The sequence below is a fragment of the Leishmania donovani genome, chromosome 36 (genome assembly GCF_000227135.1).
Source record: "Leishmania donovani BPK282A1 complete genome, chromosome 36".
In the NCBI taxonomy this organism is placed as follows: Eukaryota; Euglenozoa; class Kinetoplastea; order Trypanosomatida; family Trypanosomatidae; genus Leishmania; species Leishmania donovani.
In genome coordinates, this window is record NC_018263.1 from 1,741,432 (window position 1) to 1,769,109 (window position 27,678).

The 27,678-nt window shown below is 58.2% G+C and overlaps 10 protein-coding genes across 10 annotated transcripts; all 10 read left to right on the forward strand.

Annotated features, from left to right (window-relative positions):
- Positions 1-1,510: 1,510 nt before the first annotated feature.
- Positions 1,511-2,620, forward strand: LDBPK_364650 (asparaginase-like protein; the record flags this gene model as incomplete). The annotated part of the gene is made up of 1 exon (XM_003865531.1): positions 1,511-2,620. One exon carries the CDS (start codon positions 1,511-1,513, stop codon positions 2,618-2,620), a length of 1,110 nt encoding a protein of 369 aa, XP_003865579.1.
- A 1,128-nt stretch (positions 2,621-3,748) lies between these two features.
- On the forward strand, positions 3,749-4,597 carry LDBPK_364660 (hypothetical protein, conserved; the record flags this gene model as incomplete). Its single annotated transcript, XM_003865532.1, has 1 exon — positions 3,749-4,597. The coding sequence occupies one exon, from the start codon at positions 3,749-3,751 to the stop codon at positions 4,595-4,597; it is 849 nt and encodes a 282-aa protein (XP_003865580.1).
- Positions 4,598-5,722: 1,125 nt separating this feature from the next.
- Positions 5,723-7,753, forward strand: LDBPK_364670 (mitochondrial intermediate peptidase, putative; the record flags this gene model as incomplete). Its single annotated transcript, XM_003865533.1, has 1 exon — positions 5,723-7,753. One exon carries the CDS (start codon positions 5,723-5,725, stop codon positions 7,751-7,753), a length of 2,031 nt encoding a protein of 676 aa, XP_003865581.1.
- A 1,348-nt stretch (positions 7,754-9,101) lies between these two features.
- Positions 9,102-9,584, forward strand: LDBPK_364680 (hypothetical protein, conserved; the record flags this gene model as incomplete). The annotated part of the gene is made up of 1 exon (XM_003865534.1): positions 9,102-9,584. One exon carries the CDS (start codon positions 9,102-9,104, stop codon positions 9,582-9,584), a length of 483 nt encoding a protein of 160 aa, XP_003865582.1.
- Positions 9,585-11,106: 1,522 nt separating this feature from the next.
- On the forward strand, positions 11,107-11,934 carry LDBPK_364690 (chaperone protein DNAj, putative; the record flags this gene model as incomplete). Its single annotated transcript, XM_003865535.1, has 1 exon — positions 11,107-11,934. The coding sequence occupies one exon, from the start codon at positions 11,107-11,109 to the stop codon at positions 11,932-11,934; it is 828 nt and encodes a 275-aa protein (XP_003865583.1).
- A 1,815-nt stretch (positions 11,935-13,749) lies between these two features.
- LDBPK_364700 (amino acid transporter, putative) lies at positions 13,750-16,119 on the forward strand (the record flags this gene model as incomplete). Its single annotated transcript, XM_003865536.1, has 1 exon — positions 13,750-16,119. One exon carries the CDS (start codon positions 13,750-13,752, stop codon positions 16,117-16,119), a length of 2,370 nt encoding a protein of 789 aa, XP_003865584.1.
- A 1,150-nt stretch (positions 16,120-17,269) lies between these two features.
- LDBPK_364710 (hypothetical protein, conserved) lies at positions 17,270-18,814 on the forward strand (the record flags this gene model as incomplete). The annotated part of the gene is made up of 1 exon (XM_003865537.1): positions 17,270-18,814. One exon carries the CDS (start codon positions 17,270-17,272, stop codon positions 18,812-18,814), a length of 1,545 nt encoding a protein of 514 aa, XP_003865585.1.
- A 1,024-nt stretch (positions 18,815-19,838) lies between these two features.
- LDBPK_364720 (hypothetical protein, conserved) lies at positions 19,839-20,642 on the forward strand (the record flags this gene model as incomplete). The annotated part of the gene is made up of 1 exon (XM_003865538.1): positions 19,839-20,642. One exon carries the CDS (start codon positions 19,839-19,841, stop codon positions 20,640-20,642), a length of 804 nt encoding a protein of 267 aa, XP_003865586.1.
- Positions 20,643-21,597: 955 nt separating this feature from the next.
- LDBPK_364730 (60S ribosomal protein L18, putative) lies at positions 21,598-22,194 on the forward strand (the record flags this gene model as incomplete). The annotated part of the gene is made up of 1 exon (XM_003865539.1): positions 21,598-22,194. One exon carries the CDS (start codon positions 21,598-21,600, stop codon positions 22,192-22,194), a length of 597 nt encoding a protein of 198 aa, XP_003865587.1.
- Positions 22,195-23,771: 1,577 nt separating this feature from the next.
- On the forward strand, positions 23,772-26,936 carry LDBPK_364740 (hypothetical protein, conserved; the record flags this gene model as incomplete). Its single annotated transcript, XM_003865540.1, has 1 exon — positions 23,772-26,936. One exon carries the CDS (start codon positions 23,772-23,774, stop codon positions 26,934-26,936), a length of 3,165 nt encoding a protein of 1,054 aa, XP_003865588.1.
- Between the last annotated feature and the right edge of the window lie 742 nt (positions 26,937-27,678).

Consider the following 27,678-nt stretch of genomic DNA (forward strand, 5'->3'; position numbering starts at 1 on the left):
AGCACCACGATGGCGTACCGCAAGAAGTATTTCAAGTACCTCACGAAGAAGTTCCTCAAGAAGAAGGACCTGCGCGACTGGATCCGCATCCTCGCCACCGGCAAGGGGACGTACCAGCTCAAGTACTTCAACATCCAGGACCAGGAGGAATAGTCGCGCCACCATACAGAGCCGCTGCTCTTTGTCCGCAAAACTCGCTCACACCCAGGCAGGGCGTTGCAGAGCCGTGCATGTGTGTGCGTGTGAGCGTGGACGCCCTTTTTTTTTGCTTTCGGCGCTGCATCTCTTTTCCTTCGCTTCACACCTTCGCAATGCGTCACGCCTTTGTTCAGCGGCCGCCAGCGCAGCCTGACGAGGAGGGGAAAGTACGAAAAGGAGGCCGGAGGGTCACTGTAGCAGTAAGGAGCAACCAAAGCAAGCAAACAAAAAGTGGGCGCGTCTGCGGTGCATCGCTGCCGTGCCCGGGAGTGCGTCACATGCGTTCGGCATGAATGGCGTACGCTCAGAGGCTAAGTTGACGCTTTCGTTTTTTTTTCTCTTTATTTCACCTTGACAAACTAAAATACCTGATGAAGAAACAAAAAATAAAAAGCGACACTTCGCACGAAAGACGACGGGGAAGCGGGGGCTCGTGCTGAGGGGGAGACTCACTGTGGTGACAGGAAGATGACCATGTGGATTGTGTGGGTTTGTGTGTGTGGGGGATGGGGGCGACAAACAGCAGGCGATGTGGCTACGAGGTCGAGCGGAGAGGAAGAAAGCCAAGGAGGAGGTAGATAAACCCGTCCTTCCTTGAAATCCTCAGCTAGCCCAGCCGGTGTACCTCGTGGCGTTCGAGCGACGTGCTTTTGCCGTCACGTGCAAACGACAAGTGGCACCCTTCACCACCCTCTTTGTCTCCTTGCGCATAGATATGTGTCTATATTGCAGCCCCCTCCTCCCCCTCCCCCAATGCAGGACTTGGACCAAGGGGAGGTACGCGAGCCCTGCTTGTCAAGATACAGACTCCTCTTCCCACCCCCTCGTCTCCTCCTCTGTGTGTATGGGAATCCACCCTATCTTTTTCTTCGCCACCCTCTCTCGCTCCGTGCTCTCTCGCCTGCTGCGTCACGGCGTCGCTTCTGTGCTCGTGCGGGCAGATATCGCACGGCGTGCGTGACGGCAGCACTGGCAGAAGGACGGCTCTTTTCTGTTTTATCGCTGACAAACCCTTTTTCACCCCCTCACCCGTGCTTTGTTTCCCTGGAGCCTGTGGCAGCCGCGTGTGCCGTGACGGCGTGAGCGCCTGTGCGCTCGGCACCGCAAGCGGCTTACTTTTTTCTTGAAAGCGGCAAAGTTTTTTTTTTTTTTGCTAGATCGTCGAAACACTCGCTCTGCAGTGGGCTTTCATTGGCTTTTCTTCTATCGTACCTGCACCACTACGGGAATGGGCCTACTCATTTGAGCCCTCGTATCTCACCAAAACCCTTCCTCCTTTTTCTCTGTGTTAGTCTGTGTAGCGCTCGCCGCAATGCTGTACATCAGTAGCGGCCTTGTGGGTCGCAAGGCGATGAGCGGTGAGCTGTCCCCTGAGGAGGACACGTCGGGTGCCAAGGTACTCCTCATCAACATGCGCAGCCATCAGTCTGATCTGCTCGACCAAGCGCAGCGGAGCAACGTCAACCGTCGCAGATTTTTTCTCGACATTCTCCACTGCAACGAAGACTTGCACAGGCCGGGTGTGCCCAGCTTCGACGTGATGCAGCTGGAAAAACTGAAACTCTCGGCAGACCACACGCACGAGGACTGGATAGAGCTGGCGCAGCTCATAAAGAAGGAGTACCACCACTACCGCGGTTTTGTGGTGGAGAGCGGGTCAGACAACATGGTCACTACCTCCACGGCGGTCAGCTTCTTACTCGAGAACCTCGGCAAGCCGGTCATTTTCACAGGCTCACTCATCCCCGGTCATCGCATCTACACCGACATGACGCGGAACATTATCCTCGCCTTGGCGTTCGCCAGCTGTAGCCAGATCTGTGATGTGTGCATTCTCTTTGACGAGATGCTCTACCGCGCAAATCGCACCATCAAAATGAGTCGTTGCAGCTTGCGCCCCTTCGACTCGCCGCACTTCCCTCCTATCGCATCCATGCGCGGCGGTGTCCTGATAATTCGCAAGGTACTGCTCCGTCCGCACCCCACCGGCCGACTGCGCATCGAAGCAGAGTTGTCCACGAAGGTGCTGACGCTCGAGCTGGGCCCGGGAGCGCCGTTTGAGTTTTTCCGAGCTGCCATTGAGTACACAAGCGCTCCGGCCCTCATCCTGCGCTGCTACGGCAGCGGTAACGGGCCGACCCGGCGTGACTTTATGAAGCGCCTCCTCGCCATAGCGAAGACTCGCGACTTGGTGGTGGTGATTTGCACGCACAACCGCTACGGGGTGGTGGCGCTGTCCGAATACGAAGCGGGGCGTCAGCTTATGGGGGCTGGGGCCATCAGCGCCGGTGACATGACTCACGAGGCGGCCATGGTGAAGCTCAAGTACCTGTTCGGTCTTGGCATGTCTCCGGAGCAGGTGCGCAAGTACTTTGCTGTGGACATGCGCGGCGAAGTATCGTCGCCGTCCGCGAAGCTGTGAAGCGCCCTGGAGAGCGCTAGCTCCATGTAGGGCGTAAGAAGACACCGGATTCACTGTTCCTATACGCCAGCGTCTCCGCGGGTGCTTGTCGGAGTACGATGACGCCTTCTCTTCCCTGCCGTAACACTATCTCCATCCTCAGGCTTGCGCGCATGTTTTCCGCTATGTTTTTTTTTGTTCTTGCGGTGCGGGCGGGAGGGGCGAGGGGCGTTGTTTGGTTTCTCCGACTCCTTACCGACGGATATGTCAGCACTATAGTTGGACGTGCTCGTTGTACTTGTGCACAAGCGCACAGGAGCGCGAAGAGGAAAAACATGTTGCACCAACCATGCAATCCAAGCCAACGGGGGGACACTCCCCTTCTTCTTGGCGAGGTGTACTGCACGGCATAAGCTGTCGGAGCAGATGACTGTCGCTTACCGAAACACGACGTGATATTCTGCGCCGTCGCCCCTACATGTCTCAGGCCTTCCGCTGCCCCCTTTCTCCCTTCACTCTCCTGTGACCCAGCTTCTGTACCAGGCCCCTTGCTTTCCTGAGGGACGGGTGGGTAGGTGGGTGGTGGTGCCGTGCACGCTCGCGGGGTCTTTGCGCTGTCGCGACATCTCTATACTATGCTCTCTCTATCGTCCTTTTTGTCTATTTTTTTTTCTTTCTTTGTGATTCTCCTCATATCCTGTCCGCCTGCCTGGCTCCGTCTCTGTCTGCGTCGCTCTCTGTGTGTGTGTGTGTGTGTCTGCGTCCATCTATGACTGCACACCCCTGACTTGGAGCATGTACAGTAGTCGCGGCGGCGTAATCTTGCTTGGCTGGCGTTGAAGGCGCATCTATGGTTCACTGTGTGACACATCTGCGGTGTACCACACATCACGAAAAATATTCCATATATGTAGTTTGTTTATATATATATATATATATTGTTGTCGAATAAAACTAAGCATACCAAAATCTACCCATCCACGGAATCTTAGTGGAAAAGGCTGCCAGAAGACGCTGTGCAGAGCGATTCGGCATTCACGCACAGCTTTCACACACGCGCACACGTACACGTACATCCCTCTCGTCTGTCTCTCTCTTCCTTCTCCCGCTTTGGATAATTTTAGGGGAGCAACGGGGCTGAAGAGTAACATGGGCAGTTCAAGCAGCAGACAGACGCCGCTGCCGGCGCGGTCCGCGAATACTGCTGCCACAGCCGAGGTGACGGCAAACACGACCGACTATCAGGAGTACATCAAGTTTCGTGACCAGCTTCTGGACTTTGCTCTCGGGGAGAGTGCCTTCGACTACACCGAGCGCCTCTTCGCCCAGAAGCCGGACAGCCCCGAAGTCATGGCGCTACTAGCAGAGACCACCTTTTTGTATGATAAGACCAAAAACAAGGTATCGCGCGAGCACTGGTGCGATCGTCTGGACCTGCTGCAGCGCGGCGTCGACGTGAGCCGTAAGTGCATCAACGAGAACAAGGATTACGGCCCGTGCTATCGCACCTACGTCATGTGCGCCACACGCGAGGCGGAGGCACTCTACTACATGAAGAGTTTCACGGGACTGGGGCTTGTGGAAAACTACCAGGCCATCATGCGGAAGGGCGTCAAGGGGATGGAGCTGCTGCCAACGGACGCGGAAATTCCCAACACCCTTGGCGCTCTGTGTGCGCGCTGTTGCTTCCGTTGGTACGACCCGTCGCGTGTGTACGCGTGGTTCTACGGGCTGCCAACGACGCGCAGGCTGCGTGAGCTGAGCGTGGACTTCCACAAGAAAGCGTGTGAGAACGACCCCAAGAACCTTGAGTACGCCTGCCGTTTGGCGCAGGCCTACTTCCAGCTAGGCGATCTGGCGAACGCGCGGCGATGGTATGTGAAGGTGCGCGATGAGATGCCGCCGCAGGAGCTGAAGGATGAGAAGTGGCAGGGCGTAGCACACACGCAGTTGTCCACGGCCTTTGTGAAGCCCAAGTGGAATGTGCCGTTTGCTTAACCTGAACTGTCGAGTGTGTGCGCGTGTGTGTAGAACACGGTGGCAGCAGGGGAAGGGGTGGGGAGCCAGCGAGGCTGCAGAGGGCGGTGGTTGGCGCTGTTGTTGTTTTTTTTGTTCGTGCTACTGATGTGGGCTGTTCTCACCGCCTGCGTTGTTGACCTTCGCTCTTTTCTTTCTTCTGTGGCTCCCCGCGCGCCCTTCCGATGACTGCTCTTCTCCCTCCTTATCTCACGTTTCACAGCTGACGATGGTGGTGCGGGTGTGATGACGGCGTGTCAACGACCGTGCCCTGCCGCAGTGGTGGCAGCAGCCGGGGGAGGGGCTCACTCCATTTGGGTTCTTCTGTTCTCCTTTTCTTAGGTTGTCCTTTTCACCTTTCACTTCCTCTGTTGGCCAGTTTTTCACTCTCCACCTCAGAACTGCATACAGGCGAACAGCACGGTTGTGATTTACCTCGATTTTTCTTGGCGCCGACCCGAGTCCAGTGCTGGGGCGTTCACATCGCGAAGAGACTGCGTGAAGCGACGAAGCGAAGAGTGAGGCAGGAGAGAGAAGGTGGTGACGCTGCAACTCTCACCACCACCATCTGCCTTCGACTTCTCTGCTATCGAAGTGCTCTACTCTCTTTTTCGTCCTCCGCCTTGCCTCCTCTTCCTGTGTGGGAAGCGTGCGCCTGCCATTGTGTGTGCGGGCGCATGCGTGATGCCCATTTGAATGAAGTGGTGGCGGTGCATGCTGGACGCTGTGGGGGCGAGATTTGTGGTGGCCATGCGTACGCGCCGGTACACTGCCGTCGCGCACACCGCACTTTTCCTCTCTCTCTCTCACTCACGGTCTGCGCCTTTCTTCCTCTCACCCGACGCCTGACGGACGCTGCTTTCGTTCGCGGCGTGTCGTCTTGTTCTCAATCGCTCCTCATAATCGCCCTATCATCCCTACTTTTGTGTGTGTGCACGCGCTTCGTAACCGCACCGCGTTCACGTTATCTGTTGTACTCTCCGGAGCAGGTGAATTCATCCTCAGTCGGCGTCGTGCTCCCTAGTTGTCCTTTGTTTTGCGCCGGATTCGCTAGCGCCCCAGCAGCTTCGCCGCCGTCTCCACTTCTTTCTCTCCTTCTTCCACAATATGCTTCGCCGACTTGTATCCTGCGCATCGCCGTTGCGCTTGCGGGGCTGTGGTGCGGCCACTGTCTTTGGCAATGCCCGTTTTGCTTCCACGGCGAACGCATCGGCAGCACCGCCCACGAGCTCCCCCAAGGCGCCGACCTACGGCACTGTTCCCGATATCCCGAACCTGAACTTCCTTTCCAGTCCTGATAACCTGCTTAACACCGTGGATGGCACGGTGGACGTGTGCGAGGCGTTGCTGAAGGAGATTCCAAAGGCGAAGACGCCGCAGGCAAAGCATGACCTAATCGATTCCACCAGCAACGTGCTCTGCCTGCTGCTGGACCCGTGCGAATTTGTACGTCAAATCCACCCAGACGAGAACTACAAGCGTAGCGCCTCCCTCGCCTTCCAGAAGGGGTACGAGTACATGTGCGAGGTGAACTCGCGGCGCGACCTCTACGACGTCATTAAGGAGCTAGATAGCTCGGAAGGCCGCAAAGGCCTGACGCCAGAGTCCGTCAAGAATGTTGTGCAGCTGAGGAGGGACATGGAGAGCAACGGCATTCATCTTCCAGACGCGCAGCGCGCCAAGGTGACGGAGATGAACATCGAGAAGGAAGAACTGGCGATGCGCTTCTTGACAGAGCAGGGCTCGGCCAACCCTTTCGGCACTCTCCGGTACCTTCTTCAGTGCCGCTACGAGCTGGCGCAGTTGCTGGGGTTCGAGAGCTACGCAGAGCAACAGCTGCGCGGGACGATGCTGGAGAATCAGGAGAACGTGTGGCACTTCCTTTGTAGCATTGCGAGCAAATATCGTCAGCAGGCGGAGGCGGAGATGGACCTCATCCGTAAACACGTCGGCGAGGTGCGCAATCGTGCCAACATCACCGATGAATACCGAGCCCGCGTTGCGTCCTCGATGCGGCGCGATGCAGAGCCGGAGAATGCGCTCGAATACTTCTCCGTCGCGAACTGCGTGCGCGGCATTCAGTGTCTCTGCTCGGAGGTCTTCGGCGTGAAGCTGGAGGAGGTCCCCCTCAACCCCGAAGAGGTCATCAATAACAGTGTCAAGAAGTTTCATGTGTACGATGAGCACAAGAGGTTTCTCGGCGTGATTGTGCTGGACATGTACATGAACGAGATGAAGTACTGCCAGGCTGGCCACTTGACGCTGCAGCTCGGCTGCGTGCCGCACCAGGAGGCCCTCGCCACAGTGGGGCTGCGCTTACCGAAGCGGCAGTACCCGGTAGTTGTGCTCACGGCAAATGTTGGCGCGCTGAAGCCGGCGCAGCGCCGCCCCGATGGCACATACGACGACGAGGCCACCCTAATGCAGCCGAACGAGGTGACGACCGTTTTCCATGAGTTTGGCCACGCCATGCATACCATCTTTGGACAGACCCAGGTGCAAAACTTGGCCGGCACGCGCGCAAGCATCGACTACGTCGAGACTTTCTCGCAGCTCTTTGAGCAGTTCCTCTCGTCCCACGAGTTCTTGAAGCTGTGGGCGCACCGCATCAACACCCGTGAGCCGATCTCCTTCGACATTGTGCAGAAGCGCAACAGCGCGGCGAACATGTTCAAGCACCTGGATATGCTGGACCAGGTGGTGCTCTCCGCGGTGGACCAGGCGCTGCACGGGCCGCAGCCGTTAACGGTGTACTTCCCGCACGGCGACCAGGGTCACGTGGGCAAGCGCACGCTCGGTGACCTGGGCGACTACGGCCGTGGTGGTTTCAACATGGCACGGGCCCTCATTCAGGTGGCGAAGCCGGTCTCCGTCGCGGAGCCGACCGAGACCGGCGTCCTGAGTACGCTCTCCTTTGAGCACCTTTCGGGATACCCTGCAGGCTACTACGGCTACCTCTACAGCCTGAGCGTGGCGCGTCGAATCTGGACGAAAAAGTTCGAGCGCGACCCGCTCAACCGCGATGCCGGGCGTGAGTTGGCAGAGAAAGTCATGTGCCACGGCGCCGCCTGTGACCCACGCGAAACCATCGAGAAATACCTCGGCGACAACCTCACAGATATTGATATTTGGGCCTAAAAGAATGGTAAGCAGGTGCGTGTCTCGCTCTCTCTGCGTGCGTGCGCCGGCCAGCCGCTGCGGTTCGAATCACACAAGAGTAATCGCGGGAGGGGGGGGGTAGAGGCTCAGGTAGTCCGCGAAAGAGTCGCGCATGCGTGTATGCATGTTTGGAGGTGGGAGCTGTGGGGGCGGTGGTGGTGGCCGTGGCGACGCAGAGTCCTGCAACGGAGCGTTTCTGCGTGTCATGTGACGAGCTCGTGTTCGAAGATCATCGTTGCTTCCCGGAGATGAATTCGTCCTCTTCTTTTTTTTTAAATATATACGCACCTCTCCCCGCCGTACTTTGGCATTCACAAAGGTCCGTTCTCCCCCCTCTCCCCTCTCTACTTCCCTCCCCGTCGTGCCGCTGTCTTGGCAGGTGCTCACAGTCGCTGGGCTGCTGCTATGGATGAACATGGCTGCCGAGCGGTTCGCCCACCAGGCCTGGCGAGCACTGCGCTCCGTTTGGTATGCTGCGAACGCCTCATCTTTATTCCTCCACCATCCTCTCCCTCTCTGTGTCTGTGTGCTAGGGGGCGTGCGCAGATGTCTTCTTCACGCACGCATGATCTGTTCATCTCTGTATCCCGCTTTTCCGTCTTGCGGAGGCGCATGCACCAGTAATGTGCGGCTTAGTTCTCGGAAGTGGCACTTAAAAGAATACAAGGAAGGAAGAGGTTGTTACAAGCAAACAAAAAGGAAAGCAACGGCTGTGGCAAGACGGTTAGAGAGAGAAAAAGACAGCGTGATAACTACACCATCCCAAGGCGCACCCCAAGAGGTGCATCGAAGCCCGCGCTTAAGCAGAGGAGAAAATGCTCACCACCATCGCAGGTGACCACCGCCCACTACTGAACCTCCATCAACGCGGGGCGAAGGGTGTGAAGGACAGACGTTGATCACCGCTCCCTCCCCCCTGCCAAACACGGCAGTGTGCTGATGTAATGGCGGATTCTCTCCGTTTCTTTGCTTCACTTTGACCTCGTCTCGGTCGCCTGCTTATCGTGTCGTAACCCTTGCGTGCAACGGCTCCCTCGGCTGTCTTTTGGCTTCCCGCTTTGGACTCGTTCTCCCTTCACACCGATGTATGCGGTGCTGCGGTGCGAGAGTCGACTCGCTGGCGCTCTCTCTTTCTGTTGGCACACACGCACACTTCCATTTCACCCACGTACGCCTTGTCTCCGCCGGGCAGTCCGTTGTGCGCCGCTCTTTTTGCGACTCCTCGCAGCTGGCCTTGAAACCCCCCCCCCACTCCCGTCCCCTGCCGATCTTCTCCAGTTCGACCCGCTCCAACGCAAGCCCTTTTGATTTGTTTCTCACGTGAGTCATGATGCGCTCCTCGTTCGTGCATAAGGCGGCCGCCGCAGCGGCTGGTGGGGGTATGACCGCAACGTCTAGCGATCACAAGATGGCATCGCTGCACAAGCTTCTCACTGGTGAGGTGCAGTTCCGCAACAACGCCCTGCTGAAGGCGTGCAACATCGAGCACAACTTCGGTTCCAAGTGGAAGTCAGACATTGAGGCGTACGCGAAGTGCCTGCCGCCGGACGAGAGGAGCTGTCTGGAGCGCCAGGTCGCGCGCGTCACGCTGACGCGCTACACGACTCGCGAGCTTGCCGAGTACTGCGGCGAGGGCCCGGAGCACGTGGACGCGGTGGCGCGTGAGGCGAACATTGCACAGGCCAAGGCGTATGCGCAGAAAAACGGCGCCGACAAGCTGGAGGCCTACGTGAAAGCCGAGTCTAAGAACGCCGGCTGGTCCGAGGCCGAGGCGAAGAACTTTATGGATGCCGTGAAAGCGGCCAAATAAGCGCTTGCCAAGAAACCGTCCAGCGAGGCGTGAGGGGTGGTGACGTCGCGCTGCACTTGCTAACCTGGTCTGGACGATATCGTGCCCATCGTTGATCGTAGGCAAGCTTTCGTGTCTTTGCTGATCCGCCTCTGTGTGACCCTTCTCTCGCTTTCTGTGCTCTGTGTGCAGCACCGGCACCCTCTCTCTCTCTGCACGAGGCAGAGGCGCTTATACGTGTGCGTGTACAACAACAAAGAGAGGGCTCAGGCAGAAGCGGTTGCCGAAGTGGGTGTGCATGTGTGTGCACACACCAGGGGTCGGAGAAACATCGCGAATCAACACGGTAGGCACGCCCATGGACGAAGACGCGTGCGAGCCCCGCCATGCTTTTTTCTCGCTGTTCGCGTTGTTGTTGTTTTAGTGTAGTTTAGCGGACGAAAAGAAAATTGAAGCACTCTCGTTGGTGCGGTAACGCGCGTCAGTGAACAGGATGCCGGCGTTCCAGGGTGCGCGCATGTGTCTGTGAAACTTGTGAGTTGGTGAAGGAGGAACGCATGAGGGAAGGGGATGGCGATGGTGGTGGACCAGAACTAGAGACAAGTACTGCCCTTGAAGTGGCCATGGGGATGCCAAAGAGGCGCTCGGGGCTTCGGATGTCTCCTGAGGCGTTTTTTGTTGTTTTGCGAATCTGTACTTGATGGCGTGCTGGTGCCTGTTTCCCTGCGTTCCGTTGTGCACACCCACCCACACACACGCCCCCTTCTCCCCTCTCTCTATCGCGACGCGCTGAACCCAAGAAATGACGACGGCCTAGGAAAGGAAGAGCTCTTCTTCGATTAAAAAAAAAAAAAACAGCAAGAAAATATTGACACGACAGCGTACTAGTCACGCGTATCATTGGTACGAGGAAAGGGACTAGCCTATCGTAAGAGAAGATCGGAGCTACTGCAGCTCTCAAAATGTTCGCTGACGACCGCCGGTCGAGGATCGATAGCGTTGCAGGATCGGCGTATTGGAGCCGAACCTTGCGGCACTTCTATGATCATCGCCGCCTGCATTTCCGACGCGTGCCGTTTCGTCCAAACGGTGGGGTGGCGGTGGTGTTGACAGCTTCAGGGTCATCATGTTGTGACCTATCGGTGAGAACTCCACTCTTCGTCTCATCTTACTAATCGTGCATCCTCCGGTGAGGCTTGACCTTTTCCTTTGGTAGTCGTTTTGTTTTCACACTCCCCCACGTCGAGGAAAGCCTCACACGGCCGAAGATCACGCCTCTGCCACAGCTGAAGGAGGCGGGCCTGACAGACACGAGAGCGACCAGACCTTCACATTGGCGGGAGGGGGCGTCTCCCCGTTCCGCTGTTCTTTTCCACGTTTGGCGCCGTTCTCTTTTCATTGGCTCCCGGTGAGCACCGGTGATTGAGTGCTGGAGCGCATCAGCCGTCCGTGCGTGGAATCGCCCAAGAAGCAGCCGGCTTTGTATTCCTCTTTACCGCTGCGTACTGCTGGCATACACCCCCTGCAAATCTCGCATATAACAATGGGCGCTGTCAAGTTTCAGCTTTACAAGACACTCGGTGTCCCCGTGGAAAGCTCTATCGAGGATATCGCGCGCTCATATCGGCGTCTCGCACTCAAGTACCACCCAGACCGCAATCCAGAGGGCGTGGAAAAGTTCAAGAGTATCTCGAACGCCTATGCCGTGCTGTCTGACCCTGAGCGACGCGCGGCGTACGACCTGACAGGCTTTGTCTCGGATTCCGCAGAGTCACCGCACGCCATGTCAGATGAGGCGGCTCGCCAGCAGCGCTCTGTGGAGCTAGCGGATCAAGTGCGCAACTTCTTTGCCACCTACGCTGGATCTGCAGAAGAGCAGGCGGACGTCGTGCGCGGCTACGAAAAGTGCAATGGAGACTTCAAAAAAATGGTGCGAGAGTATCTGCTCTTTGACAACGGCGTCGAGGCGGAGGTGCAGCGGCTGCATCGTCTTGTGTCGACGCTGATCGAGGTGGGGAATCTATCGCCGACGCCGGCGTGGGAGTCAACGAGCACTCCGGAGGCTATCCTCAGGCTGGAGAAAGCCATGCATCGTGAGCGCCAGGAGGCGGAGAAGGTGTTGAAGGATATGGCCGGCAGCGGTACCGGTGCAGCAGGCGCCGCCGACGGCGACCTTAGCAGCCTTCAAGTTATGATTCGGCAGCGACAGCAGTCTTCATACGAGTCGATGCTGAGCCGCCTCGAGAACAAGTACGTGACGAAGAGGAACAACGCACGAGAGTCGAGCAAGCGCACACGCGAGGCGGCACCGACCGCTCGCAAGGACGAACGTGCTTCCAAAAGGCACCGGAAAGCCTCTCATCACCGGTAAGAATGGCACATGCGCGTAAGAGGCGAGTGCTTCAGGCATCGATCCTGGTAATGTGGGTAGGCTCCCTCTCTGGACAGCTGTACTCTTCTGTCTCTTGTGCTATTGCGGACGGTATCGCTCATGTCCAGACGCGTGTGGTCTTTCACCACATCTTCTGACGCTACCACCGAAGTTTCCTGTGTGGCTTCTTGGCCAATTCATCGCTGTCCTCTGAGCCGGGATGGCGGGCACATCATCGACACGATCCCGCGTTTGCTTCAGACCTCCCTACCCCGTTTTTTTTTGTTTTCGCTGTTGTTGTTGTCGCCCTCTCCTTGTTTCAGACATAGAGAACGCAAAAAAAAAACGAAAGAAGGATCGGATTTGCCTCGCCGGCACCGTGGATCTCCTTGTCGACAGCGAACCCTCCGAGATGGTGTGCCGAACATCGCAAAGGGAGGCCAATGCGTTAAACCCCCGGCTGTAATAAGGAGGACTTTCTTCTGCTTTGACGTTGCAGCAGCTGGGCGGATCGTGAGTTGGTGGGGCGGGAGAAGCTGATCATCCCGGAGCCGCACCCCTCCCCTCCCTCTCATACCACCATCAGCCTCCTTCCTTCACTTCCGCGCCGCCGCATGCCGGCGACGCCGCTTCGCCGTTCTATGACACGTGCATTCTGCCCATTGCACGTGGATGCGTCGTGACTTGATCACCATTACGTTGTCGTTGCACACCTCACTTCTGAGACTCTTTTTTACACTTCGGGTTTTGCTGTCTGTTCCTCTCTGCGGGCGTATTCGTCTGCACAAGGAGCTCATTCTCCACACACACACACACAAGCACACACGCTACCTAGCTCCGTTATCCCAACGCCCCACTTGCTTCTGTGTAACTCTAGGCTGGGTGGACATCGTCCAGCCGATTTGTTAGTGAAAGACCCCGTAGGCAGCGCTAGCATCTCCTCTTTTCAGGCGCCCCTTGGGCTCTGGTGTCTATCACGCTTCTAGACAAGACCCGCTGCTTGCGAGCGAGGAGAGGGCGGCTTTTGGGCACGCAGCCTGGCGTACACGGAAGTCGACGTTTTTTTTTTTGCCTGTCTTTTACGAGTGTACCGTGCTGGTAAACTCCGTGGTTTGTTTTTGCGAGAACAAACGCGCAAGATCGTGAGGTTGCACCGGCCCGCACGCATCTGCTGTTCGCTCGCACGTCTGAGCAAAGACGATCAAACTAACACAACAACACACGAAAGCTCGAAGTGAAGCAAGCAACAGCTACAAAAAAAAGCACTCACGGCACCCACGAAATAGACGTCGTATCTGTGTTCGTTCCTGCCACGGACCCTCGCACGCGCAGCCACTCCTTTCATGCGCATACACGACGCGCAACGACACTCGGGGACGTATACGCCTTTCTTTTCAGGCTTTTGTTTTTCGTCGTTTGTTGTATGTTTGCCTTCATTGATCGCATACAGGAACGAAGCGAACGCCCCCCCCCCCACTTTCTCTTCGTTTGTATGTGTGCGTGTGTGCTTTTTGCTGGTGTTTTGTAACCCCGTTCTATTTCTCCCTGCATCTTTTTTTTTTTTCGCTCGCTCTCTCTCTCTTTACACATATGCGGTCTGACGTGCATGTGTTTTTGCGTTACTACTCCTTCCCTTGACGGTTCTTCGGCACGACGCCGACGCCTCCCGCCCTCCCCTGCTCGCACGAGCTCATCGGCTCTTGTCGCACTTCTTCGCTTTGCCTCCACCGCCTCGATTAGGAGCGTTTATACATCTGTTTACGCATTCTTGTGTTTGCGGCGTACCTGAGGTCGTACACCGAGGCTCGAACACTCATGCAATCTCTTGCAGCCCGCAGGTCGCTGCTTGTGCACGACGTTCGCGCGTCACAGCGGCAGTCTTTCGCCGGTCGTATTAGCCACCGCGTCGCCTCCAGGCTCTCGCTCGCCGCTCCTCCTGTGGAGGCGCGCACCGGGACTGTGGCAGGCACCATCATCAACACCCTCTGCAGCGTGATCGGCGCCGGGGTGCTGTCGCTGCCACTGGCGCTCTACTTCTCTTCCATTATAGTTGGGCTGGTTGTACTCCTCGTGTTCTCATCCTTTGCGGCCTTCAGCGTGTACTGCCTTGTCGTGGGCTGCGACGCCACCGGGCGGTACTCTATCACTGAGGTGATTGCCTTTGCCATCTACCCACCGCAGCTGTGGGAGGAGTACCTGCGCAAGCAAGGGGCCGCCAAGGAGACGGCGCGAGAAGAAGAGCAGCATGTGGCACGGCAGCACCACATGCCAGCCTCCGCTTCGTCTGGGGTGCGCAGCAGCAGCCTAAACGGAGAAAGCGCCGTGACGGCTCCGCAGCAAACTGAAGAGGCGCCGACAAGCATGGATGCGAAGCAGCACAGTGATCCAGGGGAGGGCGTGGCGAGCGACGAGGAAGGAAGCGAGGATACCCTTCCGTATCGTCACCGCCATGGCAGCCATCGATACGACCGCCGACGAGACGACGGCCACTCGTGCGCAGAAGCCTCACGAACGAAGGAATGCACAGAGCGCCATCCACACGCCTCTTTCCTCGCCCCTTCGGCGAGCACCAACGCTCGACTGCGCGACGCGTACGCGCGAGAAGAGTGGCGCCGGCGTCGTTGCCGCCGCGTCATTACGGCACTTATGGAGCTCATCGTCTTCAGCAGCAACTATGGCGCCCTCGTGATTTACTCCAAGGTGATCGCCGATTCCATGCCACCCGTTGTTTCGTACGCCACGCACACGGACGGCTTTCTAGTGTCCAAATACTTCTGGCTCATTACTGGCGGCGTCGTATTTTTTGTGCTGAGCTGCTCACGTAACATGGAGGAGCTGAAGTGGTCTTCGCTGCTCGGCTTCCTGACGATTTTATACATTGTTGTCCTTATTCTCTACCGCTACCACACACAGAAGCGGTACGACTATCCGCACGTCGACCCGCGCAGCTATGGCACGGTACACTGGCTCCGCCTCTCAGTAGGCGTGCTGCAGACAATCTCGACGTTCGGGTTGGCCCTCAGCTACCACTACAACGTGCCGTACTTCTACAAGGAACTGCAGGACCGCCGACCGGACTGCATGATGCAGTCCCTCGCGGTGGCCTTTCCCATCGTTGTCGTCTGTTATGCCGTCACCGGTGTCGTCGGCTACTTGACCTTTGGCACCGAGGTGGCGGCACCGAGGGTGGGCGGCAACATCGTCTCGAACTACCCAAAGAACGACCTCTTAATGAACATCGGCCGTCTCGGCCTCTTTGTTCACTTTGCGTGCGTGTTCCCTGTCCTGTCAATCTGCACGCGTCGCGGCCTGCATCGGCTAACCATGATTGCCCTGACGTGGGCAGATCAGTCAGCCCTGATGATGGAGGCTGCCAGGGCATCGGGAGCGCAGCTGACGGAGGGTGTGCGCAGGGCAGAAGTGAGCACAGCAACCGTGTCCTCGCTGTCCCCAACTGCGGCCCCCACGAACGGCGCCGGCGTAGAGGACGGGGCTCACGTATGTGGTCACATCCCTGGCGAGACGTCTCCTCTGCTGCAGAGGCACGGCAGCCCCACGCCCGGCTACGAGGTGTTTGCGAACAGCTCGCCACCTCATCTCGCCAGTCTTGGCCAGCAATACAACGCCGAATTACCGCTATCTGGGCGTCGGAACTCAGCTGCAGCTGACAGGCCGTGGGATGCTTTGTGCGCAGACGCCAGTGGGGCAGAACAGGTGCGCGCCTCGCACCCCGGGTCGGAGCAGTTGGGCACCATCGACGTGGATCGCGACGTCGGCTCACCTGATCAGACGACGATGCTCGCCATTGTGATAGAGGCTGCCTTCCTAGTGATCACATCGGTGCTGATTGCTGCGACCGTGTCGGGCATCGACTTTGTGATACACCTGATCGGAACCCTGTTCAGTACTTTTATTGTGATGGTGGCGCCTGGGATGGTGGGGTGGTGCGTGTTCTCACCAAGTGGCCCCTTTGGCTCTGCGTCGGCTGCCGTGGCCGCGTGCAGCGGCGGCGACGGAAAGTTCTCTGGCGCCCTTGTAAGCGATTTGTTGTCGCGTTTCCGGCTGATTCGATTGAAGCAGCTCATGTGCCTCCTGAACGTTGTGCTGGGGATTTGCGTGACGTGCGTCGGCGTTGCGACACTCGTGTACGAGACATTCTGGGGAAAACCGATACCAGCGCTGTGAGGCTGAGCCGCTCGGTGGTGGACACGGGATGAGGCGTGTGTGTGGGTGGTGGTGCACAGCAAAAACGAAGGGCAAGCGCAGACACACGTGGGCAAAAACACATACGACAGAGGCCCTTGCGCTCTGTTTGGGGGAGGCGGGGGCGCACGGGTATCTCTACGCTGCTGCCTCCCTCACAGTGTGGCGGCTTGGCGGACGCGCCGCTCTCTGTTTTCGTTGCGTCCCCTTGCCTGCCGACCTCGGCAGAGTGCTAGGGCGCGTGCTCGTGTGCCTGTGTCTGCGCGCTGTCGGACGGCCCGTGCGTCCCTCTTTGTGTGCGCGCAAACTTACCTGCGGGCGTTTGTGTGTGCTCTCCTCCTCGCGGCGTGCTAGCGAGCTCTCTGTTTTCACCATGACGTCGCCTGCTGTACTCCTTTTCCTTTATCTGGAGACGGAGGGGTTATCGTTTCGATTACGAGCAATGCAAGTGCGAGCGGTACAAGAAGAGCTTCCGCTCCTCACTCGAAGGCCTGTGGCACAAAGGGAAGTCGATGCAGCAGCGCCGAGGCCAGATGTCTTCCTCTTCCTTTTTTTTTGGAGATGCATGTGAGAGGTGGGCGCAACCCACTCACATGCATGTATTATCTTGCGACTGTGCGCGTGCGGCTGCCCCATCCGGTGTGCTTTGTTCGCTTGCCAAGCGAGCTCGTCCCGACCACGAAACGGCCGAATATATGCGGTACAGGTAGGTTACGTGAACGCATCGGACGCGATCTGTCCTTGCATCTTGACCCCTTTTCATGCTTGACCCTTCCCCCTGCCCCCTCGCGAGCATTGAGACTTTGGGGCTTTGCGCGGGCTTGACACACGGATACACACACACACACACACATGCACACACGCATGCCCCATCCGACCTGGAGCGTGCATCCACACATGCGCGGCAGAGAGACAGTTTTCCCGTTTCACGGACATTTGCGCTCTGTTCCCCACACACTGATATGCCCTTGTTCGCCCCTCTGGTCTTTGTCTGCAGTGTTGAGGAGTAGCGTGTCTGAGCCCCAAAAAACAACGCGCCCTTCTTGAAGAACGAAAAAAAAAAAAGAACGTGGGCTCGCGTCGCTTTCCCTACCTTGCCTTAGACGACCGCATTTGACCCGCTCACACCATCATGACGACTCTTCTGACGTGCTCCTCTGAGCAGAGGGTTGCACCGCTGTCACTTGCATCCATGCGGTGCAGGATGGCTGCGCTTCGCCGCGCCGCTTCTCAACCCAATGCGCTCCTTTTGCGCGCCCCCCTTTTTCGGCCAACCTCGTCGCTGATGATGAGTGTGCGTTGCCGTTCGGACTCTGGTTTTGCGAAGAGCCGTCCGGTAAAGTACGTGTCAACTGAAGCGCCGGAACTGCGGCGTGGTGGCTCGAGCGCCGAGGCGGGGTCTTACAAGACGGTCAACGGCGTTCTCTCGGCAGACTACGTTGGAGGGCTGAGTAACGTCACCGCGGAGAAGTTCCGCGGCATGCAGCCGGTCGGCACCTGGGAACGAGGCGATGGCGACGGAGAGAGCGACGAGACCGCGAACGGCTCCGCGGAGGTCATGGAGGTGGACTTCACCTCCGACGAGAAGCTCAGCAAGCTGGAGAAGCTCTACCGCGGCGCACACAAGGGCGACAAGATTCTGTCCCCTCGTGAGCGCCAGCTCTTTTCCCGCATGATCTACGAAAAATTCTATAAGGTCGGAGTTCAGAGCGTCGTTGATCCCGCGATTTTATACCAGGCGTCGCTTGAGGTGCATTGGGTGGAGGAGTGGGCTGCTGGCCGCGCGCGCGCGGAGCGCTGGTCTGAAGAAGAAGCGCGACGCCAGGTGAAGCGGTCGCTCCTCGAGCGCGTCGATCTCCACAAGCCGCTCTCATACATTATCGGCTCGCAGCCGTTCTTCGGGTGCGATATCCACTGCGAGGCGCCGCTTCTGTGCCCTCGGCCCGAGACGGAGATGTGGACGCATTGGATGGTGTACAAGCACCTGGCACGCGCGGAGCGCCGCACCTTTACCACCGGCTTCTCCCCTGCTGTGTCGCCGATCAGAATTCTCGACGTTTGCTGCGGCACGGGCTGCATCGGGGTGGCGCTGGCGAAGCACCTGCCAAGCGCCGTCGTCACTGCCCTCGACATTCTTCCAGAGGCAGTACGGGTATCCAGAGAGAACGCGATGCGCAACGGAATTTCACCTGCGCGGTACTCGGCGATGGAGAGCGACATGTTCAGCTGCTTCCTCGAGGGGCAGGTGTCCGGGCAACCGGGTGACAGCGCCGACCTGAGCGAGGACCGCCCGTTTGGCACCGTGAAGGACGCATATGCTGGCACCTATGACGTAATCGTGTCCAACCCACCGTACGTGCTACCGGAGCAGTACGTCGGTCTGCCTTGCACCATCACTCATTGGGAGTCCAAGACGGCCCTCGTCGGTGATGACTACCGCGAATCCCGGCAGTACTTGTACTTCAAGGAGCTCTGTGTGCATGGGGCCAAGCTGCTGAAACCGCGTGCTCGGCGCAACGATATGCTTCGCGATGCGCCGAACATTGCGATCGAGGTCGGCCTGCAGGCGCACATGGTGGCGGACCTGATGGAAAAGAGCAAACTCTGGCGAGATGTCGAAGTTCATTTAGATTATGCCCAGCAGGAGCGCTGGATTACGGCGAACTCGTCACACTGAAAAGAGCCCACAGCTCATTCGCCACCTGTGCGAGCGAGTTCTCTGGGATAATCTTCGGCAGATATCAGAGGACTCCTTTGCACTGAGGTGTGCTTGTTTGCTTCGACTTCTCAGTCATCGCCGCTGGCGGCGAAGAGACTTGGAGGCAGAGCACAAAAAACGCACGCGCGTCTCCTCGCCGTCGTTGTATACAAGGGAGAAGATGAAAACAACAGCACACACAAAAGAAAACTGCTGCTAAAAGCATGACGGCTAGTCGCATTTTTTTTTTCGGTGCGCTCGTTGGTTGGGTGGTGGGTCGGGTGCACTTGCGTAATGCGTGTGTGCCCCCCTTCCCCCTCCTCCTCTTCTCCCCCTCCCCAGCGTGGACGACTGGAGTTTTCGTTGATGGGTTCATCTTCAGTGAGAGGCCTGTTTGATCATTCCCTTCCCTCTACTGGCCTTCTGAGCAACCCACTCATACCCTTCCGATGCCGAGCACGTACATACACCCCACAGAGCCCAAAGCGAGATTCGCTCAAGCAGCAGCGCTGTGGTTGTTGTTCGTACTCTCACATTGAGACGGGCGCACGTCGCTTGCCGTGTGCACAAGCGTGCCGGCGATTCTCTCTCTGCCCCCTCTCTTGTTCTTTTTTCTTCTCGCATCTCGTGCCTCTCGCTTCTCTCTATCACGTCTTGACAGAGTCGCTCAGGCCCCCAGCGATCCAGCCAGAAAAGAAGAAGCACACCCTCTGCACCCCAATAGAGGCGTACCCATACACACACCCAACATCAACCACGCACCACTAGATCAACGCCAGTGCGCGCCTCTTTCTCCCACTCTGGCGTTCCAGAGTCGCACCGATAAGTTTTTGTTCTCCTTTCCAAGTCTGTCGGATTTCGCTTCTCGTTGCGCAAGGTCAGGAGTATCGCCTTTGCGGTGCGAGCATCCTTATCTTCGGGTTGTTGCCTTCTCGCACTGGACCGCCTGCTCTACCCCGTTTTCTCACTCTTCACCTCCAGCGGCCACGTCATAAAACCAGCCATGGTACTTCTCGAGTGCAAGCGGCTTCCAAAGGAGGAGTACAGCAAGGACTATGACGCCTTCATCGCAAGCGTGCCATCCACCACGAACATCGGCGAAGCCACCGACGCCATTCAGAAGATGCAAAACACACGCGTCCGGCTCACGTGGATGATGGCGGCCGCGAAGCAGATGATCAAGGATTGCATGGTGGACGCGGAGAAGCAGCATTACCTCACCGGGCCGATCGGTGACACGGAGCGTTACCTTTCCCTAGAACGCACAGAAAGGCGTCAGTTGTGCGTACAGAGTGAGCTGGATGCTCTCGTGGAGGCGTTCAAGGGGGGCGTGATGATTCTGTTCCCAGCCGAGTGCAGCGGCAGCGATGCCTGCCAGCGCCTGGCTGCTATTCTCGACAACGATACAGTGTCAGATGTAGAGAAGTCGAAGGCGCACCGCATTCTCAGCATGATTGACGACGGGGCCACAAACGAAAACACCTTGTCTGGTCGGGCGGTGATGTGGTGGAGTGCCAAGCCGCTCGCGCGCGACTCCGACTTTGTGAAGTACATTGGAAAGAACGACAAGACGAAGATTACAGTGAAGCTGGCCGCCGAGGGTAGCGCGGCACCGCCTCGTGAGCCGGCGGTCGATGCCAAGGCCCAGGCGGAGCTGATGCAGCACTTTTACCGAAAGCAGGAAGAGATGAAGAAGCTGGTGGAGGACGAGGACATTTCGTTTGGCAACAGTGCTTGGGCCAACCCTCATGGTCTGAAGAACCAGCTGCAGGGCCTAGACTCCATCCACTACAAGGGTGCCTTCTAGGGATACTTCTTTACTGCCCTTGAGTGCGGAAGCCTTTCAAACAGCTATATCAGCTCGGCTTTGGCGACGTGAGCCGATGCGTGTGCGTTTCTGTGCGGCTCCGGGTGCATCACGAGGGTCATCTACACGCTGTGTCCCCCCTCCTCTCCTTTTTTTGTACATATTTGGTGCGTGTCTTGTGGCGCGAGACACCTTATGGCTGCGCTATGGCGCCACCCGCCATCATTTCTTCTTCGCCAGTCCCCCTTTCTATTTAACTCAGAAGACCCCTCCACCCAGTCCTTTTCTCTTCTCATCTCGTTGATGTGTGGCTCCGATAGACGTGGGCGGTGCCGACAACATGATTCACCAAACAAACCGCTGCGCTGGCCTTTCCAGGACCACTCCTTCCCACTTTTTTTTTCCGTTTTGGTGACTCCTGATCGACCATTGCGCAACTCCTCTCTCCTCCATGGTAGTCGGGCCGTCGCTCTGCCTCTCGCGCTACAGCAGAGGGATCATCGTGGTCGGTACTCATCAGCGCATGCAAAAGAAACGGTGCTTGGGCTTCTCACGGAGAGATGTGGCGGAAATTGTGTAGGCCCACTGGCACATACCTGTGCTCCATGCAGGAGACCGCTAGTCACGTTTAGTGGTGGTGGTGGTAAGCTAACCTGTACAGAGTCGGCCGCAGAAGGTGCAGCCGAGCCTGCAGCGGATCGCTCCCTCTATGTAGTAGCTACTTCTTTCTCCCGCGTTCACGTACACCATGTCCCTCTCTCTCTTCTCTATCTCTTGATGTGCCTTTTTGTTCTGCTTTCGGTGCCCGACGCTCCGTTGCTGCTTGTCACGCACTGGCCGCATTTCTTGCGCACCATCTGCTGCACCGGCCCCTCCCCCGCTCTTCTCCCGACCTCGTACTACGACGACATGCAGGAAGAGTAAGTGCACCCGTTGCGTACCTTTTGTGGCAATCATGGGCGTGGATCTGACAGGCATCTCCAAGAAGAGTCGTGTGATTCGCCATCACACGTACTCGACGAACCCCTACATCAAGCTGCTGATCAAGCTGTACAAGTTCCTCGCGAAGCGCACAAGCTCTGGCTTCAACAAGGTCGTGTACCAGCGCCTGATCAAGAGCCGCAGCAACCGCGCTCCGATCTCGCTGAGCCGCATCGCCGTCGTCATGAAGCGCAAGGCTGTCTTCACCGCGAAGAGCAAGGCGGCCCCGATCGCCGTCGTGGTCGGTGACGTCCTGGATGATGTGCGCATGGCCCGCATCCCCGCGATGCGCGTCTGCGCCCTGCGCTTCTCCAAGAGCGCGCGCCAGAGCATCGTCGCCGCCGGCGGTGAGTGCCTGACCTTCGACCAGCTCGCCATGATTGCTCCCACTGGCAAGAACACGTACCTGCTGCGTGGTCGCAAGTCTGGCCGCGAGTCGGTGCGCCACTTCGGCGCCTCTGGCGTGCCCGGCAGCCACTCGAAGCCTTACGCGACCAACCGCGGCAAGGAGACGAAGCGTGGCCGCCGCACGGGCCGCTCGTACAAACGCAAGGCCTTCCGCCATGTCTGAGCTGCTGCGGCTTCTTGACCATCTCAGTGCGCCTCGGCGTCTGCGCGTGCGCTGGGGCAGCGTCTGGGACGAATGCGGGGCGGCGTGCAAGAAGGGAGTGGGACAGGCGGAGGCGATGTATGCGTATGTGTGTGCTTGTAAGGAGGGAGCGTTCGGCAGAATCGCTATGGAGGGGTTGCTCTCGCTGTTTGACAACCTCCTCACTGCTGTCCTCGTTTCCTCCTCTGTGCGCATACCTCTTCTTCTTCCCCGCAGCTTCACAAAAGACAGGCCACGAATCACTGAGCAGCCATCGCGGTGCATACACATACACACCCACAGGCACTCGCGTGTTTTGGGTCTGCTGGGCAAGAGAACGACGATGCCGCCGCGAGAGTTTGCAGACTGTGCTGCAGCTTGCTCCTCTCTTTCTTTTCCACTTACCCGTCTGGTTTCATTTGTGTTTTCTATTTTTCTTCTTTGCCGTTTGAGTTTCCAAGAAGAAGCGAGCTCAGAACGCGGCACTGTTGGAGGCCGATGAGGAGCAAGGGAAAAGGAGCCCCTCATCCCCTTTCCTCATCCTTGCGTTCGGGTCTCAGGCATCTCTGGCACTTCGCGCTGTCCCTGCGAGGCGGGGATTCTCGCGCCCTCGCAGAGGTGGCGTGCAGGCATGTATAGAGAGGGTCTTTGCCGGACCCACAGACATGTCGGTAGCTGCCACCGGCTGCTTACCTAGTAGAGTGCATGAACGGGCTCGTGCCGACAATCTCACTTGCCGCGTTGGCGGGGACGGCACCCGCGTGCAAATCCCACGTACGAAACGTGGTCGCTGCATCTTCTTCTGCCCCCTTCCTCCTCTCCTCGCATCGCACTCCATTGTTGGATCTCCTGCTCCGCTGCAACGATGGAACGTGGCCGGCTGTCTAGGTTTCCACCTCATTTACATATATGTGCTCGCGCACCGGCGTCCTACCGATTCCCTCCTCTCTGCCACGCCACATTTCACGCATCCGCCTCATTATTATTGGGCTCTTCGCCAAGCTGAGCCATTCTCCCCCCTCCCCCGGCCACGTACGCAGACGGGAACACACGCTGCTACACCTTTTACATCATAGAAGGATATCAAACAGCAACTCTAAGAGAGTGAGAGGGAGGGAGTACATATATATATATATATATTACATCAAGGCTCATCTGTTTGCTTTCACATCGTTGCTACACCCTCTGTCGAGACAACGAACGCGCCGCGCTGCTGTGCCTCACCGGTCGGGGATTTTGGTGGCATCTTTTTTTACGCTTTCCTTTCCTTCCCTTTTTTTCGTTGTGGCTGTGACCGTGCTCGCTTCTCTACATCGACCCAAGCCCGAAAACGAAAAGCGCAACGCTACCCCAAGCCGCCTGCCTAGCATGCGCACACGTATACGGCCAAGGAATATCCAATAAAAGAAACGTAGGCGATATCGCTGAAGCCCCCGTAACCCTGACTGATTCTTGTCTGGTGAGTGCCAGGATTGGCTGCTCATGACTGTGTGGGAGTGAGGCACATACATACACGCACACAGACACAAAATCAGGTAAAGCCATTCGCTGTCATGTGCATGCCTTCCGCGCAGAGCAGCGTTCTCCAAGGCGGCGCGGCCACTGGGCCGCGGCGGCTGAGCGCGATAGACCTGCAGCGGATCACCGCCATTTTGGAGGCATGCGGTGTGTCAAAGGTGCATGGATCCACACACATTTATGCGCATCCAGAGTCGATCCACCTCATCTCGCCTCGCGACCTGAGCTTCTTGGTGTTGCACGCTGACGTGCTTGCGACGCACACGGACTTGCTGTATGATGTGCGCGCCTTCACGGGCATTCTGTGGGGCATGATGCAGCATGCGGATCGAGGAATCGAGAGGGTGTTGCGCGCGGTCGAGGGCAACAGCGCGGCTGTTGCAGAGAGCGCGCGGGGTGGTAGCGTTGGTGGCACGCCGTCCTCGTCGTCCCCGGCACCGGCACCGGCGCACACATTCGTGTACACGAATGTGTCGAAGGTGTACTCGGCCATGTTTCCGCACCTGGTGCAGGTTTTCCGGGTAGCGACGCTGCTGCGCGCGTATGAGAGCACCGACGCGCGCGCAGAGGTGCGAGACACACGCCGCATTGCACAGGTGGATATTGACGTGGTGGCCCGACTGGCGGGCCGTCTGAACCATCTTTTCTTGTGTGAGGCGGGAGAGCGCTCGGCCGGGGCCCTCGGCGGTGCAGGCGCGCTGAACGTGACAGCAACTTACACGAACGTTGGCCATCACCTCTTCCGCACCACCGAGAGCGCCCTCAGCTCTGTCTTGCTTCTCTTGTCATCGCTGGCTGCTCGCCCTGGCAGCGACGCGGGGCCTATTCTCCGCTACTTCCACGATGTGGGCGCCTGGAAGGCGAGTGCACTGGGCATCCTCATTACCGAGAGTTATAGCATGTCGATTCAGGCGGTGCTGTTTTCGCTGTTCCGGCGCAGCCGCGAGTTCGACAACGTCGAGGAGGTCGCCGCAAAGCTGCTCCTTCAACGACTCGCGTCGCGTCCGCCGTATCAGTGGCGCACTTTCCGCTTGTTGTACTTCAGCGTGCAGGATATCGGTGCGAGCGACATGCAAGCAGCAGAAGACCGCCATGGCAGCAGTGCTTTCGGCCAGCTGCTCGTGTTCTGCCGTATTCAGCACGCTCTTCAATGGTGCCTCACCACAGACGGCCGTGATAGCGCTGATGAGCATGCGACCGTGAAGTCGCTGCGTAAGGCTGTGTCAGCGCAAGTGCAGCGCGCCTGGTCGGAGCAGAGCAGCGCCGACAGAGCGGGATCGCCGTCGCACAAGAGCAGAACCGACGCGCCGCCGCGACTCCTGTCCTACTACGAGCTCCTCGTCCTTGCAGCGCTGCAGGGGATGCCAGAGGCAGACCTGACGAAGGACGCGGAGTTGCTACGGCGCGCTGAGCAGACGAAGCTGTCAGCCGAGCCGGAGGTGCTCACTCCCACCTTTCTGCGCATGCTGATCGCCTTCTGCTACACGGTTCCAGCGCCGACCGACCCGGCCCTCTCGCACGCGATGCTGTCCACGTCGTCCACCTTGGCTCTGTACGAGTCGCTGGCAAAACACATCTTCCAAATTCCTTTGTGCGCGAGTGCGGCGGTTGCGGACGAGGTGAATCAGCTGTTCGCCACCGCTGCTCTGCGTACCGACACGCTGGTGGACCTGTGTGTGTGGAGCGCCATACACAACACGCGCGAAGACGAGCTGGAGCTGGCAGAAGGGGTGGCCGCGAAAGAAAACAGCGCAGCAGCGGCAGCAAACCCGGCGGTGGTGTCCCCAGCGCCGCACGCACGTGCCAGGGCTGGACCAGCAAAGACGGCGGGACTTCCTCTTCCACCGATTCCATCGCCGAGGGCTGCAGAGGTGAGCACCGAAGCAGCGATGCCGTCCCTGCCACCACCTCCCACGCCTGCCACGGCGCTCTTCCACCTCATGCGCCGTGATGTGTCGCTTCTGTTCGCCGGTAACGAGGACGTGCTGCAGCACACGCCGGAGGCAGCGCGGGCGCGGGCGAAGAACTTCCCGTACGGCTTCCGCACCATGACGCTCACGACGGTGCGCCTGCTCTTCGCTGCGCTGCGCACGGCGGAGTTGTATCACCACATCCCGCCTACCGACATGCTGCCAGTCATCGCGCAGCTGTTCGCTCTGCGCGCCTATTACCCGCTGTCACCTTCAGAAACGGAGGCGGAGCGCAAGGCGGCTCGTCGTATGCTGGCCTTGATGCAGAATACCTTGGCGCTTCTGCCACAAGAGATGAAGGCGACGACCGTGAATCAGCTTCTCTGCCGCACTCTGGTCCCCATGAGCACGATGACTGGGCAAGCAGACCAGCTCCAGCTCGCCTTGTTCGAGGCCTATCTGCGCTCCATGGCGACAGCGAGCGCCGCCAACGCGGTCACGGACGAGCTCATGCTGCAGCACTGGGTCGACATCGCGGTACCGGCCATCACAAACCGGCACAGCGTCACGCTGTCAATTGCTGGTCACGACTTCCTCATCGCCGCCTTCCGTGCAGAGAAGTATGTCAGCCCGCTGTTTGTCCCGACTTACATCGCCCTCTATGTCCCGAGTGTTGAGCTCTTCAGCACTGGCGGCAGCGTCGGCCAGAGGTCTACCTACTCACCGCTGCCCGTGAGCGTCATTCAGCATTTCGCGCGCATGGTGCGTGCCGCCTGCCACGGAATCGAGCGGTGCGACTCGACGGCGCTGGCGCGGCTCTTCGAGGAGGCCGCTAGCAGGGAGGGGGAGGCGACGATGCCAGGCTCTGTGCATGCCGCGGCGGCCTACATGGCCAGCCTGTCTCCAGCGCAGCGAGCTGCACTGCGTAAGCTGACACCGACGAATGCCGTTCTTCTCGTCGTCTCTGCCTTGTTTGACTGCCTTTGTCTGTTGTGGAACAACACGCCTGGGTACGTGAAGGTGGCACAGGACCTTTTCGTGGCCTACTTCTCTGGACTGTGCAACCTGTTGCAATGCGCGAGCACACCAGTGTTGCAGCGCGTATGCGCCTCGATTGAGGCGATCGAGGTGGAGCATCTGCGCGGCTCCGGTAATGTGCAGCTCCAGTTTCTCAAGTACGTGAGCTCGGTCGTCGACGCGGTCCAGGGACCGTCGAAGGTGGGCATTGCCGAGTGGTTCCTGAAGATGAACAAGCGTATCCAAGAACAGAACTACGGGAAGCACTCGAAGCTGTAGCGCGGCTTGTGTCGGGTCGGAGTTTTGCGGGCAGCTCGGAAAGGAGATGGCGGCCCATTGCACGAGGCATGAACCGGTCTCCGAGGGCGCCTCCCTCCCTCCTCGCCCTTGCGCGTGTTCTGCTACGGGGAGAAGAGCCGCATGTAGTGGTGTTGACAGCTGATGAGCACTCGGATGACATACCGTTACGACCGCGTGTGCTGCGGCAACGGCCTCCTCTACCCCTGCGCCTGTTGCCGATAGTGCGTTGGTGACTTTTGTGGTGCCTTGCCGTGGTGTCCCCCTCGCCCTGTCTCTCTTTTCTTTTTTTTTTGGGGGGGGGGAGGGGGCTTCTCTCGCCTCTACTCACGTGTGGTGTGCTGTGCTCGAGGGGAACAACAGAATATATATATATATATAACGAGGGTAGAGCGCAATGAGTGTTTGGTGCTGAAAAAGGGACGCTGCGCACCTCTCGCGCGAGGAGAGGGTTGTCTTTTTCACGCGATGGAGAATATGGCGTGTATGTTCGTCTCTTGAGGTCCCTCCACGCGATGAGCATGTCCCCGGCCTGATCCATATCTATCAATTCTTTATCAACGGCGAAGTCCACGTAGGCGCCTGCAGAGAATGCAGCTCTCTCTCTCTCTGTACGGGTGCCGGAAGTGCTGTGGGTGTTGCCGCAGGAAGTGCAAGCATTTCAGAGTACACAGTGTAGGCACATAGTTCATGTATGTTTATATACGTAAACATCTATGTGTGT